Here is a 20,153-nt window from a genome sequence, read left to right on the forward strand (position 1 = left end):
AGGAACTGGAGTTATGGACAGTTGTTAGCTGCCATGTGGGTGCTGGAATTTGAACCCAGGTCTTTTGTAAGAATAGCTAGTGTGCCTAACAGGAGGTAATTCTTTTTTTTTTTTTTTTCTTTTTTCTTTTTGAGACAGAGTCTCCCTGTAGTTCCAGCTGGTCTAGAACTTACTATGTAGACCAAACTGGTCTTGATCTTATAGAGATCCACCTACCTCTGCCTCCAGAGTGCTTGAATTAAAGGTATGCACTATCACACCTGGCTTACTTGTTTTTATTTTATGTATATGATGGTAAGTGTACCACATGTGTACAATGCCTGCAGAAGTGTCAGAGTCCTTGGATCTAGAGTTAGGGATGGGTATTAGTTGCCATGTGGGTGCTGGGAAGTGAACCTGGGTCCTCTGCAAGAGCAGCCAGTGCTCTTAACCACTGAGAGCTGTCTCTCCAGCCTCATGAATTTATTTAAAAAAAATGTTAAAAGAGTGCCTGCCAGCATGTTTGAGGCCCTAGATTTGAACTACCCCATATCTCTTTCCCTGTGTGACTGAATCTCTTTGTTGTTGTTTTTTACTTCCATTTGACTGTTGCTTCTGGTCTTTGAAGAACTGAGGTTGTTGTAAGACATACTGTGTCTTCCTTGATCAGAAGTGGGCCTGGTCTTTTAAGAACCTTTGTCTACCTTCCTGCCATGGGGCCAACACAGAAGCAGGTGGTCATAAGGGCTTGTGGAATGACTGAATGTGGGCAAATAACATGCACAAGATAACCATGTGATAGTGGAAGCTTCAGGGATCAGCAGGCCTCTGCTAGGGTGGATGCTGAGACTTGAAGGAAGAGTAAACAAGGCCAAGCTCATGATTCATGTGAAGGGGTGGGAAGGGACAGCCTCCTAAGGCTCCACACCTCTGGCTGCAGTTCTCCCTTTGGTCTCCCTTGTGGGGATCTAACTGACCATCACAGGATGATAGCAGAGAGTGTCTTGATCTGAAGGCACCCAGTAGACATGGTCTTCTGTCTGTGCCTTCCAGCATCCACGGATCTGTGGCCTGTGGAGAGCCAGGTGGCTCGGGACTGAGCGGCCATGTTCTTCTCTCTTTGAAGCCCTGAACAAGGAAGCTTTCATTAGGATCATGAAGAGGGTGCTGAGCAACATTTTGGAAGAGATGCTGGAGGTAGTTTTCTTGAAGGTGGATTCAGACTGCGCCAGCTTTGTCACCTGGGTAAGGAGGGTACCCTGCTGCCTTGGGAAGCTGGGGGAGGCTGGAAAGTCCAGCCTTAACCTATTAGCAAAGCAAGTGGAGGCTTTAAGATGGGGAGGCAGCAAGTGTCACAAACTACCCTGGACAGTGGCACCAGGTGGAGAGAAGCTCAGTGTCTCTGAGCAGTTTCTGAGACTTCTGTGAAGTGGGCTCATTGACCTCCTCCACAGTGAGACCTGTCGCAGGACATTCCCACCTGCAGTACAGCTATCCTGTACTTCAACTTCCCATCCAGTGTAGGGAACATGTCATGACCCCATCATGGGGTCACTCAGGAATATGTAAGTCCATGGTTGTTAAATCCAGAACTGTCAGGTCTTCACAGCATAGTAATAATGCTGACTTAAAAACTGAATGTGGGGCTGGAAAGGCGGCTCGGCGTTTAAGAGCACTTGCTGTTCCTGCAAAGGTCCTAGGTTTAGTTCTTAGCACCTACATGGCAACTCACAACTGCCTATAACTACAGTTCCAGGGGATCCAATGACCTCTTCTGGTCTCCTTGGGCACAAGGCATGCATGTGGCACACACTTACATGCAAACACTCACCTATACACATAAAGTAAAAATAAATCACCTGGTCCTACATAGTGAGTTCTAGGCCAACTGGGGCTACAGGGAGACCCTTCCTCAAAAAAAATTAGTAAGTCTTTAAAGAACCTGAATGTCAAACAGCACACAGCATTAAGCCTACAGAAAAGCACAGAGCCTCGCCTGACAGATAGATGTGTTAAAGATAGCAATGAGACACAGTGCTCAGTGAATTCCTCTGCTGAAGCCTTGCAGGAACCAGAGGATAGTGGCTGAGAAACTGAGGCACAGAGTCATTAGGAACCTTTCTTCAGTGTTACAGAGCTGGTTACTAGTTGAGTCAGCGTTCATACCTCTTCGTGGTTTGGGTATCATAAACACATTTCTAGCATTCTCTACCATCTACACAATGCTCCTCCCCCTCCCCCTTCTTTTCTTTGTAGTGCTGGGGATTGAACTCAGGGCCTTTTGCATGCTCGGCAAACGCTCTACCACTGAGCTACGTCCTTAGTCTCTCTCTTCCCACTTTTCCCCCTTTCTTCTCTCCCTTTTTTTTTTTTGTGGTCTTTTTGAGACAAGATCTCCATGTAGCCCCAGCTGGCCTAGAACTCTCTATGTAGACCAGGCTGGCCTCAGTCTCAGAGAGCTCCACCTTCCTCTGCCTCCCCAGTGCTGGGATCAAAGACGTGCCACCACAATTCATACAGGTGCTGTGCTGTCCAGGTTGGTCTCAAACTCTTGGGCTCAGATGATCCACCTGCCTCAGCCTCCTGAGTAGCTGGGATTATAGATGTACCTCCATGCCTGGCTTCTATTTCTTGTTTATGATGGCTTGTTTGGACCTTGGCTATATTTTAGTGAGGTTGACCAGTAGAGTTGCAGATGTTTGTAGGACAGGTGCACTCACCTGGCTATGAGCTCGCTCTACTGTTAGCTTTGTCGTTAGCTTAGATAACTCATATGGGGTCGCAGGGACTCGGAGCACCAGCTGCTGGGCATGGCGCCGGTCTCCTGCGTGCCACTGGGGTGTGGCGGGTCGCGCACCGCGTTGCTGTGGGTCTCTGCTACCGGGGCTGGTGGCTCTGGAGGGCCACTGTCAGCAGCCCGGGCAGGTTCCGTCCCAAACTACCAAGCACTCCCTCGAGGTACGAGATCCGCCGGCCGCCGGATCTCGTGGAAAGTGCGGAGACCGCGAAAGCAGGGTCTCCGTCAGTCATGGTTTATGAAGAGACAGCTCTCTCCGGGAAGACTGGATCGTAGGCAGTAAGACACAGAACTCAGCTCAGTACAGCTCCTTTATTCAGTGACTCAGCTCGGCTCCAGGTCTTAGTGATTCAGCTCCGATTAATTAGGGGGAAACCAGGATATTTATACTGTGGGGGCAGTGGCAAAAGCCTTAGTGGATAGGTGCTTTCAGGATGCCCCATTTACATGTGGTGGTGGGCTTCTGCCAGGCTGCCAGACATTGCCTGATTATCACACAGGAAAACCTGGCAGTTTCAGAGCCAGAGGCTATGTATCTGTGGCGGCTACTTCAAAGATGAGTCAGGAAGAGAGGTAGGAGGCCCCCTGCTGAAAAGTGGAGTCTTTCCATCAGGCGCCCGAGCTCCTTAGAGCTATCCCGACATGGAAGACTGCAACCCTCACAGCAAGATTCCCCAACAAACTCAGACTTATGTGGGTAGTATGTCAATCCTTTATGTGAAGTGAAGCTGACTAGGAGCTTTACATGGGAGGCCAGGTGTGGCTGTAGCCAAACTGTACTTAGTGTTATGGATAGTGCTTGCCAATAGGTTCTTCCCACATTTGAGATTAAACCACAAGCTTGTTGCTTGGCCACTTCCTTGGTGGGTTCTCAGAGCCACTTGGAGGGAGCTGCAGAGATATGGGGGAAGGATGCTGGACACTAGGCTTGGGTCCCTAAAGGCAAACACAGAGACCACCACCAATACCTTCTCTCCCTTGCCCTATCTTTCCGAGGCAGCAAAAATATGTGGATTACATGATGCATGAGTTCCAGGGCAAGGAGGACATGAGGAAGAGCCAGTACCTCCTGTGCTTCCACCTTCCCATGACCATCATCCCTCTATAAGATCCCCTTCCCTGCAGTTGGGGTGTGATGGACACATGCCGGCACCAGTCCTCAGGAGGCCACCTCCTCATGAGCCACACTGCTGGTCTATCCAGGGGCCTGGCTCCAGGCCTGGTGCTGAATGGGCTCTAGTCCTGTCAGCCTTATAATCCGTAGATGTTCATGATGATGAAGGTAGGTGGCTTGTCCCCTTTTCACAGATGATTAAACTGAGGCTTAGAGAAGCCAGCTGGTCTGCCCAGGCCAGTAGGCAGAAAGTGGTGGGTTTGCTTGCTTGGCCCTCCCCATCTCTTCAGCATACTTTGCTCTCTTCCCCATGATCAGTGCTGAGTGAACCTGCTGGTTTCAGTCCCAGAGGCACAGATGGCTCACATGTCTGCGGATGGGACTCTCCTATGAGGAGACAGGGAGGAAGCTGTTCCTGGAGCCCCAGGAGTGGACGGTGGCTGGAGCTTAGTGGCTCTGTCTGCCTTGACTCTGCCTGACTTGCTTCTCACTCCTCCTGGGGCACCTTCACCCACAGCGCCCACCAGAGGTCGGCCTTGGAAGGCTCCTGTGTCTGAAGACAGACCCACAAAAGAAGAGTGTACCAATTGACAATATAAGTTTTACATTCGAATTGGAACCCTCCCAGGGAAGTGAAGGTTCTAGAAACAATAAATCCAGAGTGCTGTGTGCCAGGTTTGAAGAAGAGTCACAGGGAAATTATTTTCTTATCTTTTTGAGATAGGTCTCATGTATCCCAGACTGGCCTCCAACTTGACATGTAGGTGAGGATGACCTTGAACTTTTGATTCTCTTGCCTCTACCTCCTGAGTGCTAGAATTATAGGCATGCCCTTGGTTTTATGCAGTGCTGGGGTTTGAATCCAGGGTTTTATGCATGCTAATAAGCACCTACCAACTGAGCTACATCCCTAGTGTCATGGGAAAATGAGATAGCACGAAATGGGTCGGAGTTGGTGTAATAACTGGAGTCTTGCCAGTCTTTCTCGACTCATTCCTTTCTGTGTCCTTGGCTTCTCAGAGGTAAGGTTGCAGCTGGGAGTGGTAATCCCAGTACTCAGGTGGTGGAGGCAGGATGATCAGGAGTTCAAAGTTTTCCTTGGTTATGGGGCTGGAGAGATGGTTGTTTTTGCAGAAGACCCAGGTTCGAATCCCAGCACCCACATGACAGCTAACAATTGTCTGTAACTCCAGTCCCAGGGGATCTGACAGCCTCTTCTGACCTCCGGCGGGCATTGCACGACACGGGTGCACTTACCTACGTGCAGGCAATACACGCATACACATAAAATAAAAATAAATAAAATTAAAATTTTTAAAAAAAGTTTCCTGAGGCCAGCCTGGGCTGCAGGATACCCTATCTCGGAAGAAAGGAAGACAGAAAGTGAAAAAGAAAAACAGGAGACAAGATTGCTCCAATGTGGGATCTTATGACCTGCTTCAGGGAAAGGTCAAGAACTCCTCCTGAACACAGTTTCTCAAATGCTTTCAGCTGAAAATATTCAGTGTACGAAGGTGCCATGTTTTGGAATAGCGTGTTTCAAATGTCAGTAGCCTCTTCCTTTCTGTGCTGTGGCCCTGTCTGCACCACTTAGTGTGTTCCTTCCTCCAACTCCCTAAGGACTAGGAATGCTCTCGTTGGTTTAGAGCATGTTCTCCTGCAGTCAGGGCTCTTGAGCTGGGCTGCCTGTGGGACATTCACTTCTCTCCTGGAACCTACCTTGAGTTGAAAGACCAGCAGCCTGGGGTGTGTGGCCAGGACTAGGGAGTCTGCTCTTGTGGAGCACAGCAAGGTGAGCCACATTTGTGGCCTGGTTAGAGTGGGCTGTGGGTTGGGTCTGTCCTCAGAGAACCATGCCCAGTATAGGCCTTGGAAGACCAAGATCTAGAAAGAAGTTGTCTCTGCCTCAGGCAGCCAGAAACATTAGTGGAGAAGGCATTTTAATTGAAATAATAAAAGAGTAGCTTGTAAAAAGTTTTGGTTGGGAGTTAATTGAGGAGTAGCCAATTAAATATAAATATGAAAGACTTTAAAACTGTAATTTTGACATGATCAGTTTGCTTGATGTTGCTATACCTACACAGATCTTTCTGTTTCTCTGAGACATTTAGATCTCAAGGGTGTTTAAAATTCTGGCATAAAAATATCAGAAAGCTCCTCCCTTAGTTTCCCTAATTTATTTGGACAATTTACCAGAGGGAGTTTCCAATCTAATGGAGAAAATAGCTAGGTAATATTTAGATAATTTTATGAAAGGTGACTTTTAAGAGTCGGCTCACCTTTACTGAGTCTGGGCTGAGCACGCCCAGTGTACCATCCCCTTTGATCTCTTCACCGTCCTGGGAGAGAGAGTGGTGCTGTCACCACACAGAAGAGGAAACTGAAACCTCACCAAGATGCCATTCCCTGGGCTGTGTTAACTCTAGAGCTTCCACATATTCTTCACAGTCTTTGGTCCTGATAGGACAAAATTGAAGTGATGGAGAGAGGGACCACTCAGAATACTGGTTGCCCTCCCTACAGAGCAGTAAGCTGAGGGCAGGAGATAGGGTGGGGGGTCTATATTCAGATACATGTGCCCCTACTCTGTGGAACTGCAGTACAGGTGAGTTTTACAGTGGTATGGGTTCCCCTTGAGCCTCAGGTGAGCTCGTGCCCACAAAGTTAGGAAAGGGCCCTGGAGGAGGGATGAAAGCTCCTGGATTTAGTTATAGCTCCACTGGGCCTGGTTAGGATGAAACTCCCTGTAAGGTGATGTAACATGACCCATCCCGCCACAGTCCACAAAGGGCAGATAAGGTGCGGGAGTGTGTGATGCCCTGTCAGGGAGTCAAGATGGCAGTAAGCCTTACTAGCCAGAGAGCTGGCTTAGCCAACACTGGGGCAGGAGAGCAGCCACTGGAAAGCAGCTATGAAGCTTGCTGGAAAGCTGTAGAGCAGCCTTCTGTAAGGCCAGGCCTACTCCAGGAACTGTTTGCTATGCTCAATGGGGATGAAGAGTTGGGAGCACAGGGCCTGACTTCCAAATTGGCCCTTGGTTTACTCTTACCCTATTCTTCTCTCCTCCCCAGAGCCCTGATGCAATGGCTAGAAAGTGCTATTTCTCAGGTTTCAGTCACAAGCCCACCATCTGTGGGCCTTTTTTCCTATGAAGGAAACTTTGGAAGTCACTACTCTCTATCTTGACTGTCACACCACAAAGTGAAGGATGTGGCTGGTTATTTCTAAGGATCAGCCTTTGGACCCCATCTCATATCACTGGTTATTTTTCTGGATGGAACCCAGGGCCTCATATGTGCTAGGCAAACACTCTACCACTGAACCACACCTCATCCTCCATTGGGGTTTGTTTTCTTGTGAACTTTGTTGATCCAGTTGAAGTTCACTTGGAGAAGGGACAAAGCCCCTGTCTCTCGGTGTCAGCTAGCTTCTTGGATTGTAGTGTGTGTGTGTGTGTGTGTGTGTGTGTGTGTGTGTGTGTGTTCCTGCTTGCCTTTTTCCTGCATCTTCTGTGGTTCTTGATTCTTACAGAGATAGATGCCTCTTGTTTCTGAGCCAATTCTGTGTGCCTCCTGCCCTCCATAGGTACCATGGAAGTGAGGTTGTGAAAGTGGCGTTTTAATCCAACGATTCAAGAATACGGGCTGTTTCTTGACTGTCACTAAGGATGGAATCTTGCAGTTCTGGTCTGAGACCTTCTCGCTGCTGAGCTCTTTTCGGCTGAGTGAGGCACACAAGGGGCTGTTGGAGACCCTCTTCTGTAGCACCCCAAGTAGGCTTGTCTTTGCACTCATGGTTTGACGAGCCTGGCTCTGAAGTTACAGGGCTTGAGTCAGGATTCTGACTTCACCATGGGAGCCTCACACTTGCTATTTACTAAGCAGTATTCTGCCTGAGTGTCTAGCAGGCACCTCTAATGCAGTGTGTCCAAACAGCATGTCCCTGGAGCTCTTCTGCTCTTGAGTCTCTATGTCAGTAAGTGGTATCATCCTCATCCTGCAAGGCTCCTGTGCTAGAACTCAGCCTCCTAAGTCTGGCTGATTGAAATCTTTGCCTGAACCAGGCAGGAAATCATGTGGTTGTGAGTGTGGGTTCTGGAGTTCAACTGTCAGGATTAGAATTCAACCACACCACCCCCAGCTGGGGATGATAGGCAAGGTGGTCTATAGTTTCCATGCCTCCGATTCCATTACCCACCTAAGGGAGCCTAGAGTAGTACCCCCTCATGGGATATGGGGGAACTTAATGGTGTGAGACCTGGGTCAAAGCACTCAGCAGGTACAGATAAATGTGAGCCAACCTCATCACAGCCTTTCAGCTCCATCTCATAGCCCAGCGTAGTAAGTGACAAGACACTCAGGCAAATCTGCGTGTACTCTGTGTGGCCAGTGGAGGGCAAATGGGGAAAACTCTTCTCTCCAGGGCCCTCCAGCAAGGAGTATGGAGAGCACTGCCTGTGTGTGAAGGGTTCCATACCTGTGTAGCCACCCAGTGCTTCAGGGGTCAGGGGTGGGGAAGAGGGGTATGGGTGGAGCTAAGGTCTGTGGAGGTCCCATGATTCTCCTGAGGGTACGAGGAAGGTTCATGTCTGCATTCCTGAGCTGCTGTTTTCTGGCATACTCTGTCTTCCTTTTCTTACATGTGTATGGAAGAGGATGTTGCTGCTCACTCTTGGTGACGGCTGCTACATGGTCCCTTCTATGTTCCTCATGGGCCAGGGTCTGGGAGGCTGAAGAGACAGAGGAAGCCTCCCTGGGAAGCCTTGGGAGTCCTGGAGGTTCTTCTTGAAGGGGTTACTTTGGGGGTAGATTTTGGAAAGGGTAGGCTTCCCAGTACCATCAGTGACTACTCCCTGGGAGCTTACCGTCATACAGACCAAAAGTTCTGGGTTGGAGGTGGGCTTGGCCTTTAGTTACTAGGGAAGTTTATCCAAGGCCCTGCTTTTTTAGTGGTAGTTCTAGGCTCCGTGCCAGGTCTGCACTTGCTCTGGGGTCCTGTGTGTTTCTTTGGCCTGAGCCTCCTTTGTTCCCCCACCAGCTTACTCGGCTCCAACAGTCCTGCCACCAGCAGATGTGGGTCATCGACATGGTGTGCTTGCACAACATGAACCTCATTGAAGTTGCCTCGACTGAATTGAAGATAGGTGAGTCCCTGGGGCTCCCCAAGCCTGGGCTTGGCTTCTAGGCAGCAGTACATTTACACTAGAGGCAGACCTGTTGGCTAAGCAACCATGGATCATGGATGGGAGTCCTCTGGGAATGTTGCTGGGTAGAGAGTCTTGAGTAAGGTGAGGGCCTGCTTAGTGCTATGTGCTGCAGCAGGTACAAGGGGTTGGTTACATGTGTTGCTGACTGCACAACTCTGCTTTGTGGGTGGGTGTGCTCAGTGAATGCTGAATGACTATATGAATATTGAACAGCTCAAATTTATAAACCACAGCCCATGCTGGTCTCCCCTATCCTGTTTCCTGTCATCTCCAGCACAGGCCACCTTCAGCTGTCACTGGAACAGCACCAAAGCCTCCTCTGGCTTGGCACATTCCTTTCAAGGTCCCCATGGCAGCCACTATGAGCTTTTAAAGTGCCTCCTTGAGGAAAACTTTCAAACCTGCCCTGTCCCCTTAGCACGGTCATCAAGGCACTGGGTCTGACCCCTACTGCTCACAGTTTTCCCTGGATAGGACCCTTTCCTTGTTGTGCTGAGGCCACTGTGGCCTTCTCTGATGGGCACTATGGCTCTGTCTGCATGCTCTCTTATACCTCCTGTACCCCTCCCCCACCCCATAGCTTCCCCTTTTCCTTTGATTCATTGCAGATGTTGCTTCCTCCAGGGAACCCTCTGTGGTCACCTAGTCTGAGTCAGGTGCCTCTTAAAAAGATCCCATGAGATGGGTCCTCTTCTGGTCAAGCCCCCTTCTGAGTGTTAGGTAGCATTTGCCAGTGTGAGTCTTTGGTATCTGTCTCCTCTAGACTGGAGCTCGGGGACAGGGACTACGTCAGCTTTACTCAGCTTGTATCTAGGTACCTGGTGTCTGCTAGACACTTGGTGGCTAGAGTGGGTGGGTGCATGAAAGAAGGCTCCAACTGAGCACATGTACCAGGTGGTTAAGGAGAGGGAATTCATGTGTGAGCCCACAGCCCATGGTGCAGAACTAAGCAGGAAGATGGAGAGCAGTCGTTCTGAAATAGGCAGTGCCTGGGTTCCAACCCTTGTCTTGCCACTCAGTAGGTGTGTGATTTTGGATAGCTACTTCCTGCCAGGGCCTCAATTTACCCAGAGATAAAATGGGGTCAATACCAAATGTCTCCAGGGTGAGTATGACTTAGGGGTTGGGTATGTGAGGTGCATGGTATTCACTAGGTATTTAAAATTTTTCTTTTTGTATTTATTTAATTATTTTATATGTGTATGAGTGTTATGTGCACCCATGTGTGGGATGGCCATGGAGGCCAGAAGATGGCATTGGATCCCCTGGAACTGGAGTTACTGATGATTATTAGCAGCCATGTGGGTGCTGGGAATCACTCTGGTCCTCTGGAAGAGCAGGAGGTGCTCTTAACCACTGAGTCATCTCTCCAGCCACCATACAGTAGATACTTTAACAAAGGCTATCTTCATTATGAGGACAAACTCAGCTAGAGAGGCAGTCAGTCATCAGCAAGAGCTGGAACAGTTGGGGTTGTGACACAGGCAGGTCTTTAGCTTCCACCTATGATTCCTGGTGTCCTCTCCCTTCACCACAGCCCTGAGAGCCAGCCTTGTCTCAGAAGGGTTGATGCCATCAAGTTCTGCTGACTAAACAGCTGCTATCTACTTGGAGCACTGAGTCAAGGCCAGAGGCCGGGGTAGAAGGGCACCAGCATGAATCTTGGCCTCTGTGGCCCAGCCAGCCCTGCTCCATGACCCATAGCTCTTCTGGGGTGTCTGGTCCTGTAGGGAGGCAGACACACCTGAGAGCCTATCATTTAAACGTGGGAAACTGAGGCTCATTAGCTGGATTGAATGGAGGCCATGGCTGCTGGAAGGATTCAGACTTTCCAGAGAGTTTATCTGCAGCAGTTGTATGTCAGGGCCCCATGGAAGGGTTTTGAGCAGGAGGAAATGAATGTTTCCTGAAGATCAGTCTGGCAGGCTGGTGCAGGACAGGGAGGGAAGGAGTTAGACTGCAAATGGCATCTGTACAATCTGTTCTTCATATGCATCTGCGTGAAGTCGACTTACCTGGTCTCTGATCTGTTTGGAGCTCCCCTTTTCCTGATGAGAAGTAGTGAGCGATGGGGAGGAGGTTTTTTCTGTTTCTGTCTGTTCCCACCACCAACAGGGACAACTAGCCCAGAGATGGATGGGCTAGTTGAAGTCACAGGGGCCAGAGGCTTCTTGCTACCTGTGTCACCCAAGGTTTAGCACTTGTCCCCCTCATTTGTTTGTCACAGCTACTATCACTCAACAAATTAGAGTCCTGGGAGCTGTGTTAGGTGCTGAGGATTCCAGTCAGTCTGTGCAGACCCCTCCCAGCCCTCACACAGCCCACACTCCAGGCCATGTAGCCCCTGTGTTCAAATGAAACAGAAACAAAGAGGAGGTGAAGGTGGTGAGGGAAGGAGCCAGTTGAGAGGGAGAATGCCGACAGGGTTTTACTGAGAAGGGGGAGGCCTTTCTGAGAAGGGAACATAGAGCTAGTCTTGAAGAGGTTCTGGGAGTATTCAAGGTGGACAGAGCAGCAACTGGCAAGACCCAGAAGTGGATGAGCTTCACGTGTCTGCAGAGGTGAAAGGTCAGTGTGCCTGGAGTCTGGTGGGGGCAGGAACAGAGGCACAGAGGTGGTCCAGGTATAGTGGATAAGCTGGAACTACAGAGTGTCTGATCCTATAGGCCTTTGTGGGTTGTGGTATGCACTGGGGGTTTTATTGTGACTGAAATGGGGATTGGAGAATTTGTAGCTGATCTTGACTCAGCGAGTTTACTTGGATCTACTGCCCTTGGTTGCTACGGGGAAAGGGATATAGGAGTGGAGAGGTGGCAGAGAGTTCTGGGGGGCTGCTTACCATCTCCAGACACCCCTTAGGTCTGGGCCATGGCTCTCGGCTCTCTATGTCCCTTTTTTCTCTTTCTCCCAGAGTTCTTTGATATCAGTAACCACAAATGTATCCGAGCCTTCGCCTTTATTGACCTGGATAGCTGTGCCATGGTCATGGACTACTGGTGAGTCTCTCAGGAGATGTGTACAGGGTCTTGACAGCTACCACATCACTGGGGGTGGAGGGCTGGGACTGCAGAGAGCCTCCTGGGAACAGTATTTGTCTTGAGGCTCTTTCTCAAGGCTGCTTCTTTCCTTGGGTCATCTGCATCATCACTCTGACCTTAGAGTTGTTCTTAATCCACCCCCCCACACTTTCCTTCCCTTACCTAGTTAGTCATTAAACTCTGGCAAAGGCTGGTCCTGCTGTGGCTGAGGTCTCTGGGAAGTAAAACTGGTTGAAAAACAACCCTGAATTCTGATAAATGATGATTAGACTGTTCTTGACAGATGAGCAGAGGCCTAGGGCAATGCAGAAAGTCTGTTGGAACTGCTGTCATTCCTCAGGTGGAGAGGTCCTTGGAGAACCAGGGCAGGAAGCTCCACAGTACGTTCTGTTTCCATGTCTCCCAGGTCCAACTATCACAAAGCTGTGTTCTGCTGTGGGGACACCAAGGGCAATGTTGTCATCTTCATGTCGGACAGTGTGAACACTGGGCTGTTCAACCCCCACATCCTTCCCAGGACCTCCAAATGGGGTAGCTAAAAGGGTTGGGAATGGGTAGAGGCTTGGGGAGTCGGTAGACACAGGTGCTGAGTTGGCCCTGGCCTCTGAGACATTCTTTCTTTCCTGTCTCCCAGCTCTGAACCTTTGGAGAGGAGGTTCCTTCGAACTTGGAGGGTGCCCTGCCTACTGGGCTGAACGGCCAAGGGGGAAAGGGAGTAGTGCAGTGGTGACAGAAGACCAGAGGGTCTGAGAGGAGATCCAGTCCTCTGAGCTGGAAGCTTTTGCAGGTGAGGGCCTTGGGCTGCAGATCTTCCTTACCTCTGGGAGAACCAAGTGTATTAGCTGTGACCCTGGGAACTCTCTCCTGCCCTCTGAGGCCCATAATGGGACCTCCTCTGATGACTGTAAGATGGCTTCTACTCTCCTTGGTCTTGAGCTACCTTTGAGTGGGTGAGGGTGGCCTGGAGCTGCTGTAAGGTGCGCTGTGGTGAAGCTTGGAGGACCACTGGCTTGGTAGGAGTGTGAATAAATGCAGCTGGCATCATGAGCAGCTGTGTGCTGGGCTCTTGCTGCATCATCTCCTAGCATCACCACCCACCGGGGCTGAGTGACTTGTTCCTGTTCAGTAATGAGAGGTTCAATGAGCTGAAGCTGCTTGCACACATTGGAGGCTGGGGAGTGGCTGAGACCTGAAGCTAAGCCGAGTGTCTAGAGACTGCAATTCTAACTACTTGCTGGGCTACATCCTAAATTGAGTAAGGAAGTTGTTTGGAGATGCTCTGCCAAGGGATGCAAGGTCATCAGAGGACACAGAGCCTGGGGCTTCCTGGGGGACTCATTGGAACTGGATCCTATCCAGGATGGAGTTGTAGGTGCAGTGCTAGGCCTCTAGGCCATGCCAGGAGCCCAGGCCACTGGGACCCTCCCATCCAGGAGGACATTAGAGCCACCCCTCCTCCATGGGACTTCTAGCCAAGTAAGATGCTCCAAGGGCTCCTAAGCCTTGGTGAAGCCCCTTGCTAAGCTTGCTGGTTGTTGTTCTCATTGGAAAAGCAAAATCAGGTCCTACAGGAGAGGACATGGAGAGGAGACAGACAGAGCTAAGTATGTACCCAGCTTTGTGTGACCTGAAGCCAGTTGCTTAATCTGTGCCTCAGTCCCCTTATTCAAATAGGGGCAGCCATGCTTAATTTGTGGCTTTGCTGGAGGTTCACAGAATGAGAATGTTAGCCATGTAGAAATGTTCAGTGGCTGTCTCTATCCTCCTGAGATTTCATAGCCTTGTGGGAGAGATGGGGCCATATAGCTCCCTTTACCTCCATGAATGACTGGCCCCACTAGCAAGCAGCCTTGAGTAACAGCCCACCTGGCTTGGGACTTCTTGTGTATGTACATGTGTGTGCACATTTGTGTATGTATGTGCAGGTGCTCATGCATGTGTGTGCACATGAATGTGGAGGTGAGAGGTCAGCCTCAGCTAACATTCCTCAGGAGCCTGTCTACCTTGCTTTTCGAGACAGGGTCTCTCAGTGGGACCTGAGGCTCACCAATTAGGCTAGGCCAGCTGGCCAGCAGGCCCAGGGACCCTCTTGTCTCCTTTCCAGCTCTGGGATGACAAGTGCATGCCACCTTGCCTGGCTTTTTACATGGACTCTGGGGATCAAAGTTGGATTCTCATGCTTGCAAGGTAAGTACTTTACAGACTGAGTTATCTCCCCAGCCCTGGGAATTCTTTTGCAAGCTTCCTCTGGCCCTTGTGACTGGGGACTGGTGACTTTGCTTGGAATAAGTACTTAGATAGCCCTAGTCCCACTTGCCCCTCTTCAGCATCTTTCTTCTGTGTTGCTGTCAGACATGACACCAGACTGACCAGCATTTCTGACCTACTTCTTGAACCATTCCTGGGGATGGGCCTCTGTGTGTTGCCTGGTGCCCCTGGCTCCATCTGTGTCAGCTTGCTCTCCCTGGAGTGTTCATCAGCTATTGCCTTGGGGGTTGGTTCCACAAGGGCAGAGTGGTGCTGTGTGCGGTGCCTGACTGAGCTGCTTGTTCATGATGCCTATGGATACCCTCTACTTGACTTGTGATTTCTGGCCAAGGAGCCCATGTGTCTCCTGAGGCATGGTGGCAAGCCACTGAAGGATCTCTTTTCAGAGTGAATAGAGCCTGGGGTCTCGGTTCATTGTCCACCCCTGCAACGTGAAGCTCACTAATGGAGAGCCAGTTTGTTCAGATGGCAGTGCCCAGGGTGCAGGCCCTGAAACCTGGTTACTATTATGCTGTGGGCTTGTAGGACCAGGCTAGACTGCAGGGCTAAGCTGCCTGGTGCAGGGAAACAGGTAGAGGTGCCTGCTGAACTCATAGGGCCACATGAGGCTCCAGAGGGCAGCTGGCTGGTTGGCTTTTCAGGAAGCATGGGAGGTGCATGCCAATGAATATGCCATCTGAGGTTTGCTTGTCTGGCAAAGGAGAAGTTGGTCATGTGGCCTTTGCTTGTTTTCCTGTCAGATCACTGGACTAATGTTTCCATGAGAAAACTCTTAAGTGAGAAGTCCACTCTGTATAGAAGTTACCAAATGAGGGTAAGTTGTAGCATTTCTTGGCTTGTTGCTGTGGTAATTATCCATGTACATGCACTGCTCAAATATAAATGCAAAAAAGTGGATCTACTCCCTTGGCTCAGTCTCAGTCCTCGGGCCTTGGTCTCTAAGAACACAATGAATTGCTCCTGTCTTGTCATTGTTATGACAGTGATGGCTCCTTGCAGACAGGGATGTTGTGTGAACAGCATTCAGGGCTTGGTGGTTCTCCGTACATTTTGGAACAAATGAAGGACTGAGTCCCTCAGGGCGGGTCTGAGTCGAATGCATGCTTCTTTTAGAGCAGGCACGGGACCATCTCAGGAGGAAGTTCCCGCTACTCCCCTTCCCTATTATTTTTTTTTTTTTTGAGATTGGGTATCATGTTCCCAAGCTGGCCTTGAACACCTGATCTGCCTGCCTCTATCTCCCAAGTGCTAGGATTATTGTGCACCATGTCCAGCTCTTCCCTGTCTTTTTGTTTGTGAGCATTTCATTTGGGCAAGGTTTACTGTTGAAGTTGCTAAGTGTCCCAAGTCTCATTGGGTTAGGTGCCTTGAATTAGGTACTATTATTATGACAGACATTAGGGGAACTAGTGAGACCAAATGCAGCCCAGTGCAGTGAATAGGTATTTGGTGATCTGATCTGTTCATCGATCTCTGTTCTTTACTTTCCACTTTTCTTGTCCCAGGGAGGAAAATCTCCAGAATGGGAGGTCAAGCACAGGTGTCAGCCAGAGCTGGAGCTAGGTCAATCAGAGCCTGCCTTCTCTGCCCTCAGGATGATATCTTTCTGTTGCCACAGTTACGGCAGAGTGCACCTCACTGCTGGCACCATGTTCTGACAAACACAGAGGGTGGCAGTGGGCCCAGATGTACAGGCTCCTTGTGGTCAAAGTACCTGATAGAAGCTGGACTGGGGCCTAGGCAGCCTTGAATTTATCCTTTCTCTATGCTTGGGAGAAAGCATGGGCCCAAACTCCATGGCTTCTAAAAATAAGAGACATCTTAGAAAACAGGAGCCAGATTATACTGGGCTTGGTGCTTTTAGGCGGTTTTTGAGGCACAAGATGGGCCAGACACATTGGTCACTTGACCCCAGCTAGGGCTTGGGCCACATTACTTTGTCCAAGCTTGGCCACTAGGGGAAGGGCCTTAGGCTCTGGTTTCCAGTCCCATCTAGCACTGGCCCTGGTCACATTCCAGGGGCAGATTATGGAACTTGACAGTCCCTGAAAGGGTCTCCTGCATGGCCATTCTCTTCCCTAGGCTTTCCATCCCAACTGGTGTCATCAGGTCAAGTTCATTCCCAAGCTGAATGTGGTGATTTCCTGTTCGGCTGTCAAAAGGTCCTCTCTGGTGCTGACAATATTGCCAGCCAAAGAACCCGAGAAACCCAAGTAAGGAGCACCTGACAAAGGGAGGTAGACAGCAAGTGTACCCTGGATAGGTTTGGCTTCCCTCAGCCACATGCATATGATCCTGCTGGGAGAGGATCCACCTTCAGGTTGGTACATCACCAGAGAGCAGGGCACTATTCTGAGACTCATGCTGGGTCCCAGGAAGTAGTGTGTGCCCTGTAGGCTGACACTGAGTGTGGAGCCTAGCACCTGGGCTCTGGAGTGTGATTTAATCAGTATTCTGGAATTGCCATCAGTGGCAAAAGGCTAAGAGGCCCCTTAAACTTCAGTTAATATGTCTGAATGGTGTTTGTGTAGGTGTCTGTGACCACATATATGTGTGAGTGCTTTCATGTGTAAGTGCTAATGTATCCACCTTGTCTGAGACAGAGTTTCTTCCTTCAGTCCATACTCCAGCCTAGCTGGCCTGCAAGCTCCTGAGGACTCTTGTTTCTGCCTGGCACTGGGATTCCATTCTACCATGACTTGATGTAGGGCTTGGGGATCCAAACTCACGTCCTCATGCTTATTCAGAAAACGTTTTGCTTACTGAGTCATCTCCCGGCTCCATTAGGCCTTTTTTTTTTTCAAAAAAAACTATTAATATTTTAAATTTATGAGTTAGTTATGCCTACATGTATATAAGTGAACCTGTGTCATGCAATGCCTGTAGAAGACAGAAGAGGGTGTTGGATTCCTTGGAACTGGAGTTACAGATGGTTGTTAGCCACTATGTGGGTGCCGGAATTTGAACCCGGGTCCTCTGCAAGAGCAGCCAGTGTTCTTAACTGCTGAGTCATCTTTCCAGCCCCTCAATTAAGCCTTTTAAACCCACCAATTTATTAAAAAAACAAACCCCAACCCCAGCATAAGAGTTGGCATATGTTCAGTAGGCAGACAAAATCAGACAAAAGCTGTGTCTTTTCTTTTTTGCATGTGGGTTGGGGAGAGCTTTGAGGAAGTTCAGGCTGGCCTTGAACTCCTGATTCTCCTGCTTCCACCTTGCAAATACTGAGATTGCAGGCCTGTGCCGACATGCTGGGCTCAAAATACGTTTCTGAATGAAGGGATGAATGGAGTTACTTCACCTCGATCTCCTCTGCCGTGAAGCGTGATGCTGGTGCGTCTGGCATTTACCTCAGGAAGTGCTCGAGAGAACAAGGCTCTATATGCTGTGTCTCCAGCACCTGGGAACATTTATTCTTTGAGATGCCTCCAGTCTGTTGTATTTATTCTAAGATTCCTCTGTCCCAGGGTGAGCTTTTTACTTTCATTCCTTTTTACTTATCTAATTGTATGTGGTGATGGAGCTTGAACTCAGTATCTTGCTCATGCTAAACAGGCACTCCCTCCCAGCTCTACCTTCCCTTTTCCTTTCCTTGTCAGTTATTAGTCTCACAAGTGTATGTTAAGTGCATGCCCATGTTAAAGTTAAAATGTTACAGTATCAGCAAGATTGGCATCCTGTGGGACCCCCCATCTAGTCCCCAGCGTCTTACCCTACTAGTGAAGCCCCACCTCAGTGACTTTGGGGAACACCTTCCACAGTGCCCTGTACCACGTGTTTTCTCAGGAGATGCCTCTCATTAAGCTCTCCTGCCTCTGCAGTCCTCTTATGCTGGCCTTTACCTCAGGCCTTGGAGTCTGGGGCACTCCGCCCCCGAGCAGACTAAACCATGAGCTATGCCCTGGCCACTTTTTTTTCTTTTTTTTTTTTTTGGAAAATTATAGGAGACTAGAGGCCTGTGTTGAGGAGAGAGGAGTAACTGTGGTCCAGAGGGGACTGAGAATCATGCTTCCTGTCCCTTTGTGCTCTGGCTCTTTTCCAGGAGGATTCAATCCTGAGATGATAGGGCTAACTGAGTCTATCTCTTCATTTTATAGATAGGAGCCTGCGGCTTGGGGAGACATAGAGCCTGTGAGCTGGGGTTTTGTCTCAGGCTTTGATCAGTGTGGTACCTTTCAGCCAAAAGTCCTCTGTTCCTTCCCAGCTGTATCCTGGGCTGACTGCCGGTGCATGGCATGAGTCTGCACTGGGAAGTTTGGCCTTAGCTTAAGGCTCTGAATAGGCAGTGGGGAGACTGCCTGGAGCTAGCTGACTGAGGTCCTCTCTGCCTTGGTGGCAATGGTATCTCATGTCTGTGAAGTGTTTCACTTATTTCTGACTTTATTTGGTCTGAGGGCAGGAAGATGTCAGAGGGTCACTCACTGTGGTCTCTGGAGGCTGTCTTCCTGTTCTCGCCTGTCACACCATTCTGTCCCAGCTATAGAATTTCAGGCACACTCCTGCGCTAGGGCCTCCGCAGTGCTCCTCTCTGCCTGCTGTGATCTCGTATTCTCTTTCTGTCTCTGTGTGTTTTTTTCCAGACAAAGTCTTGCTATGTAGCTCAGGTTGGCCTTGAACTCACCATCCTCCTGCTTCTACCACCTGAGAGTTGGGATTACAGGCATGAGCCGCCGGATCTGGCTTTCTTGTTTCCTTTGTTTTGTTCTTCCTCCCGATGCCAGGATCCAAACCCAGCTTTGTGCTTGCTAAACAAGCACTGTACCACTGAGTTAAATCTCCAGCTTTCTCTTGTTCGCTTTCTGTTTTTTTTGTTTTTTTTTTGAGACAGGGCCTCCCTGTAGCTCTAGCTGTCCTGGAACTCTCTTGTAGACCAGATTGGCCTCGAACTAAGAGATTCACCTGCCTCTGCCTCCCAAGTGCTGAGTTTAAAGGCGTGCGCCACCACACCCGGGCCTGTTTTTGTTTTTGAGACAGGGTCTCACTATGTAGACCTGTCTGGCCTCAGACTTGCATAGATCTGTCTGCCTCTGCCTCCCGAGTGCTGGGCTAAAGGTGGATACCACCATACCGGAATCTCTTGCTTTCTTAATTAACATTTTTATTAAAAAAATCTCAAATATATATGTATATATTTGAGCATCATCAAGAATTCATAATTCTTTATTATTACCTGGGACCTAGTCCAAGTTAATATTTCTACAAGTACCTCAGAATGTCTTGTTCTTATTATTTGGGATCAGGTATAAGCAAAGCACTCAGATGGTTTTGAGTGGAAAGATGCTGGGGTCTAATATGTCTTGGACATGGGGTGGTGGGGACACCAGGGAGGAGGGTATTGCAGTAGTTCAGGCTGCACAGGGTGGTGACCTGGAGTTGGCCATGGGTGGAAGGGAAGGATTGGGAATATGTAATTTGGGGATAGGTTGGAGGACTATTTAGACACACAGACACAGACATAGACACACACAGACACACATAGACAGACAGACAGACAGACAGACACACACCCACACCCACATACTGCATTCTAATTTAGCGGCAGTATAATTCTCTGGCCAGTAGGTGGCACCGTTGACTGCTTTCTGGTCTCTGATTCTTGGGAAACTGCAATCTTTTTTTTTTTTTTTTAATTTTTAAAAGTGATTTATTTAATAACAACATACTTAGAAGAAGCATATCATTACAACACAATTGACATATTCAATAACGTTTTCCTGAGGTAGGATGCATCTCTTTCAAATTTGAAATTTG

General features: G+C 49.3%; 1 protein-coding gene across 1 annotated transcript in view; it reads left to right on the forward strand.

The window, feature by feature from the left end:
• Nucleotides 1-20,153, forward strand: part of Efcab8 (EF-hand calcium binding domain 8) — a 61,833-nt gene that overhangs the window by 3,589 nt on the left and 38,091 nt on the right. The window contains 9 exon segments of the mRNA XM_008834845.2: nt 1,106-1,224; nt 3,777-3,880; nt 7,476-7,507; nt 7,510-7,619; nt 8,928-9,033; nt 12,008-12,092; nt 12,541-12,665; nt 15,143-15,216; nt 16,485-16,615. Of these exon segments, the coding sequence (XP_008833067.2) occupies nt 1,106-1,224; nt 3,777-3,880; nt 7,476-7,507; nt 7,510-7,619; nt 8,928-9,033; nt 12,008-12,092; nt 12,541-12,665; nt 15,143-15,216; nt 16,485-16,615 (886 nt within the window).

This window comes from Nannospalax galili, unplaced genomic scaffold (assembly GCF_000622305.1).
Source record: "Nannospalax galili isolate Female #2095 unplaced genomic scaffold, S.galili_v1.0 scaffold1357, whole genome shotgun sequence".
Taxonomy (NCBI): Eukaryota; Metazoa; Chordata; class Mammalia; order Rodentia; family Spalacidae; genus Nannospalax; species Nannospalax galili.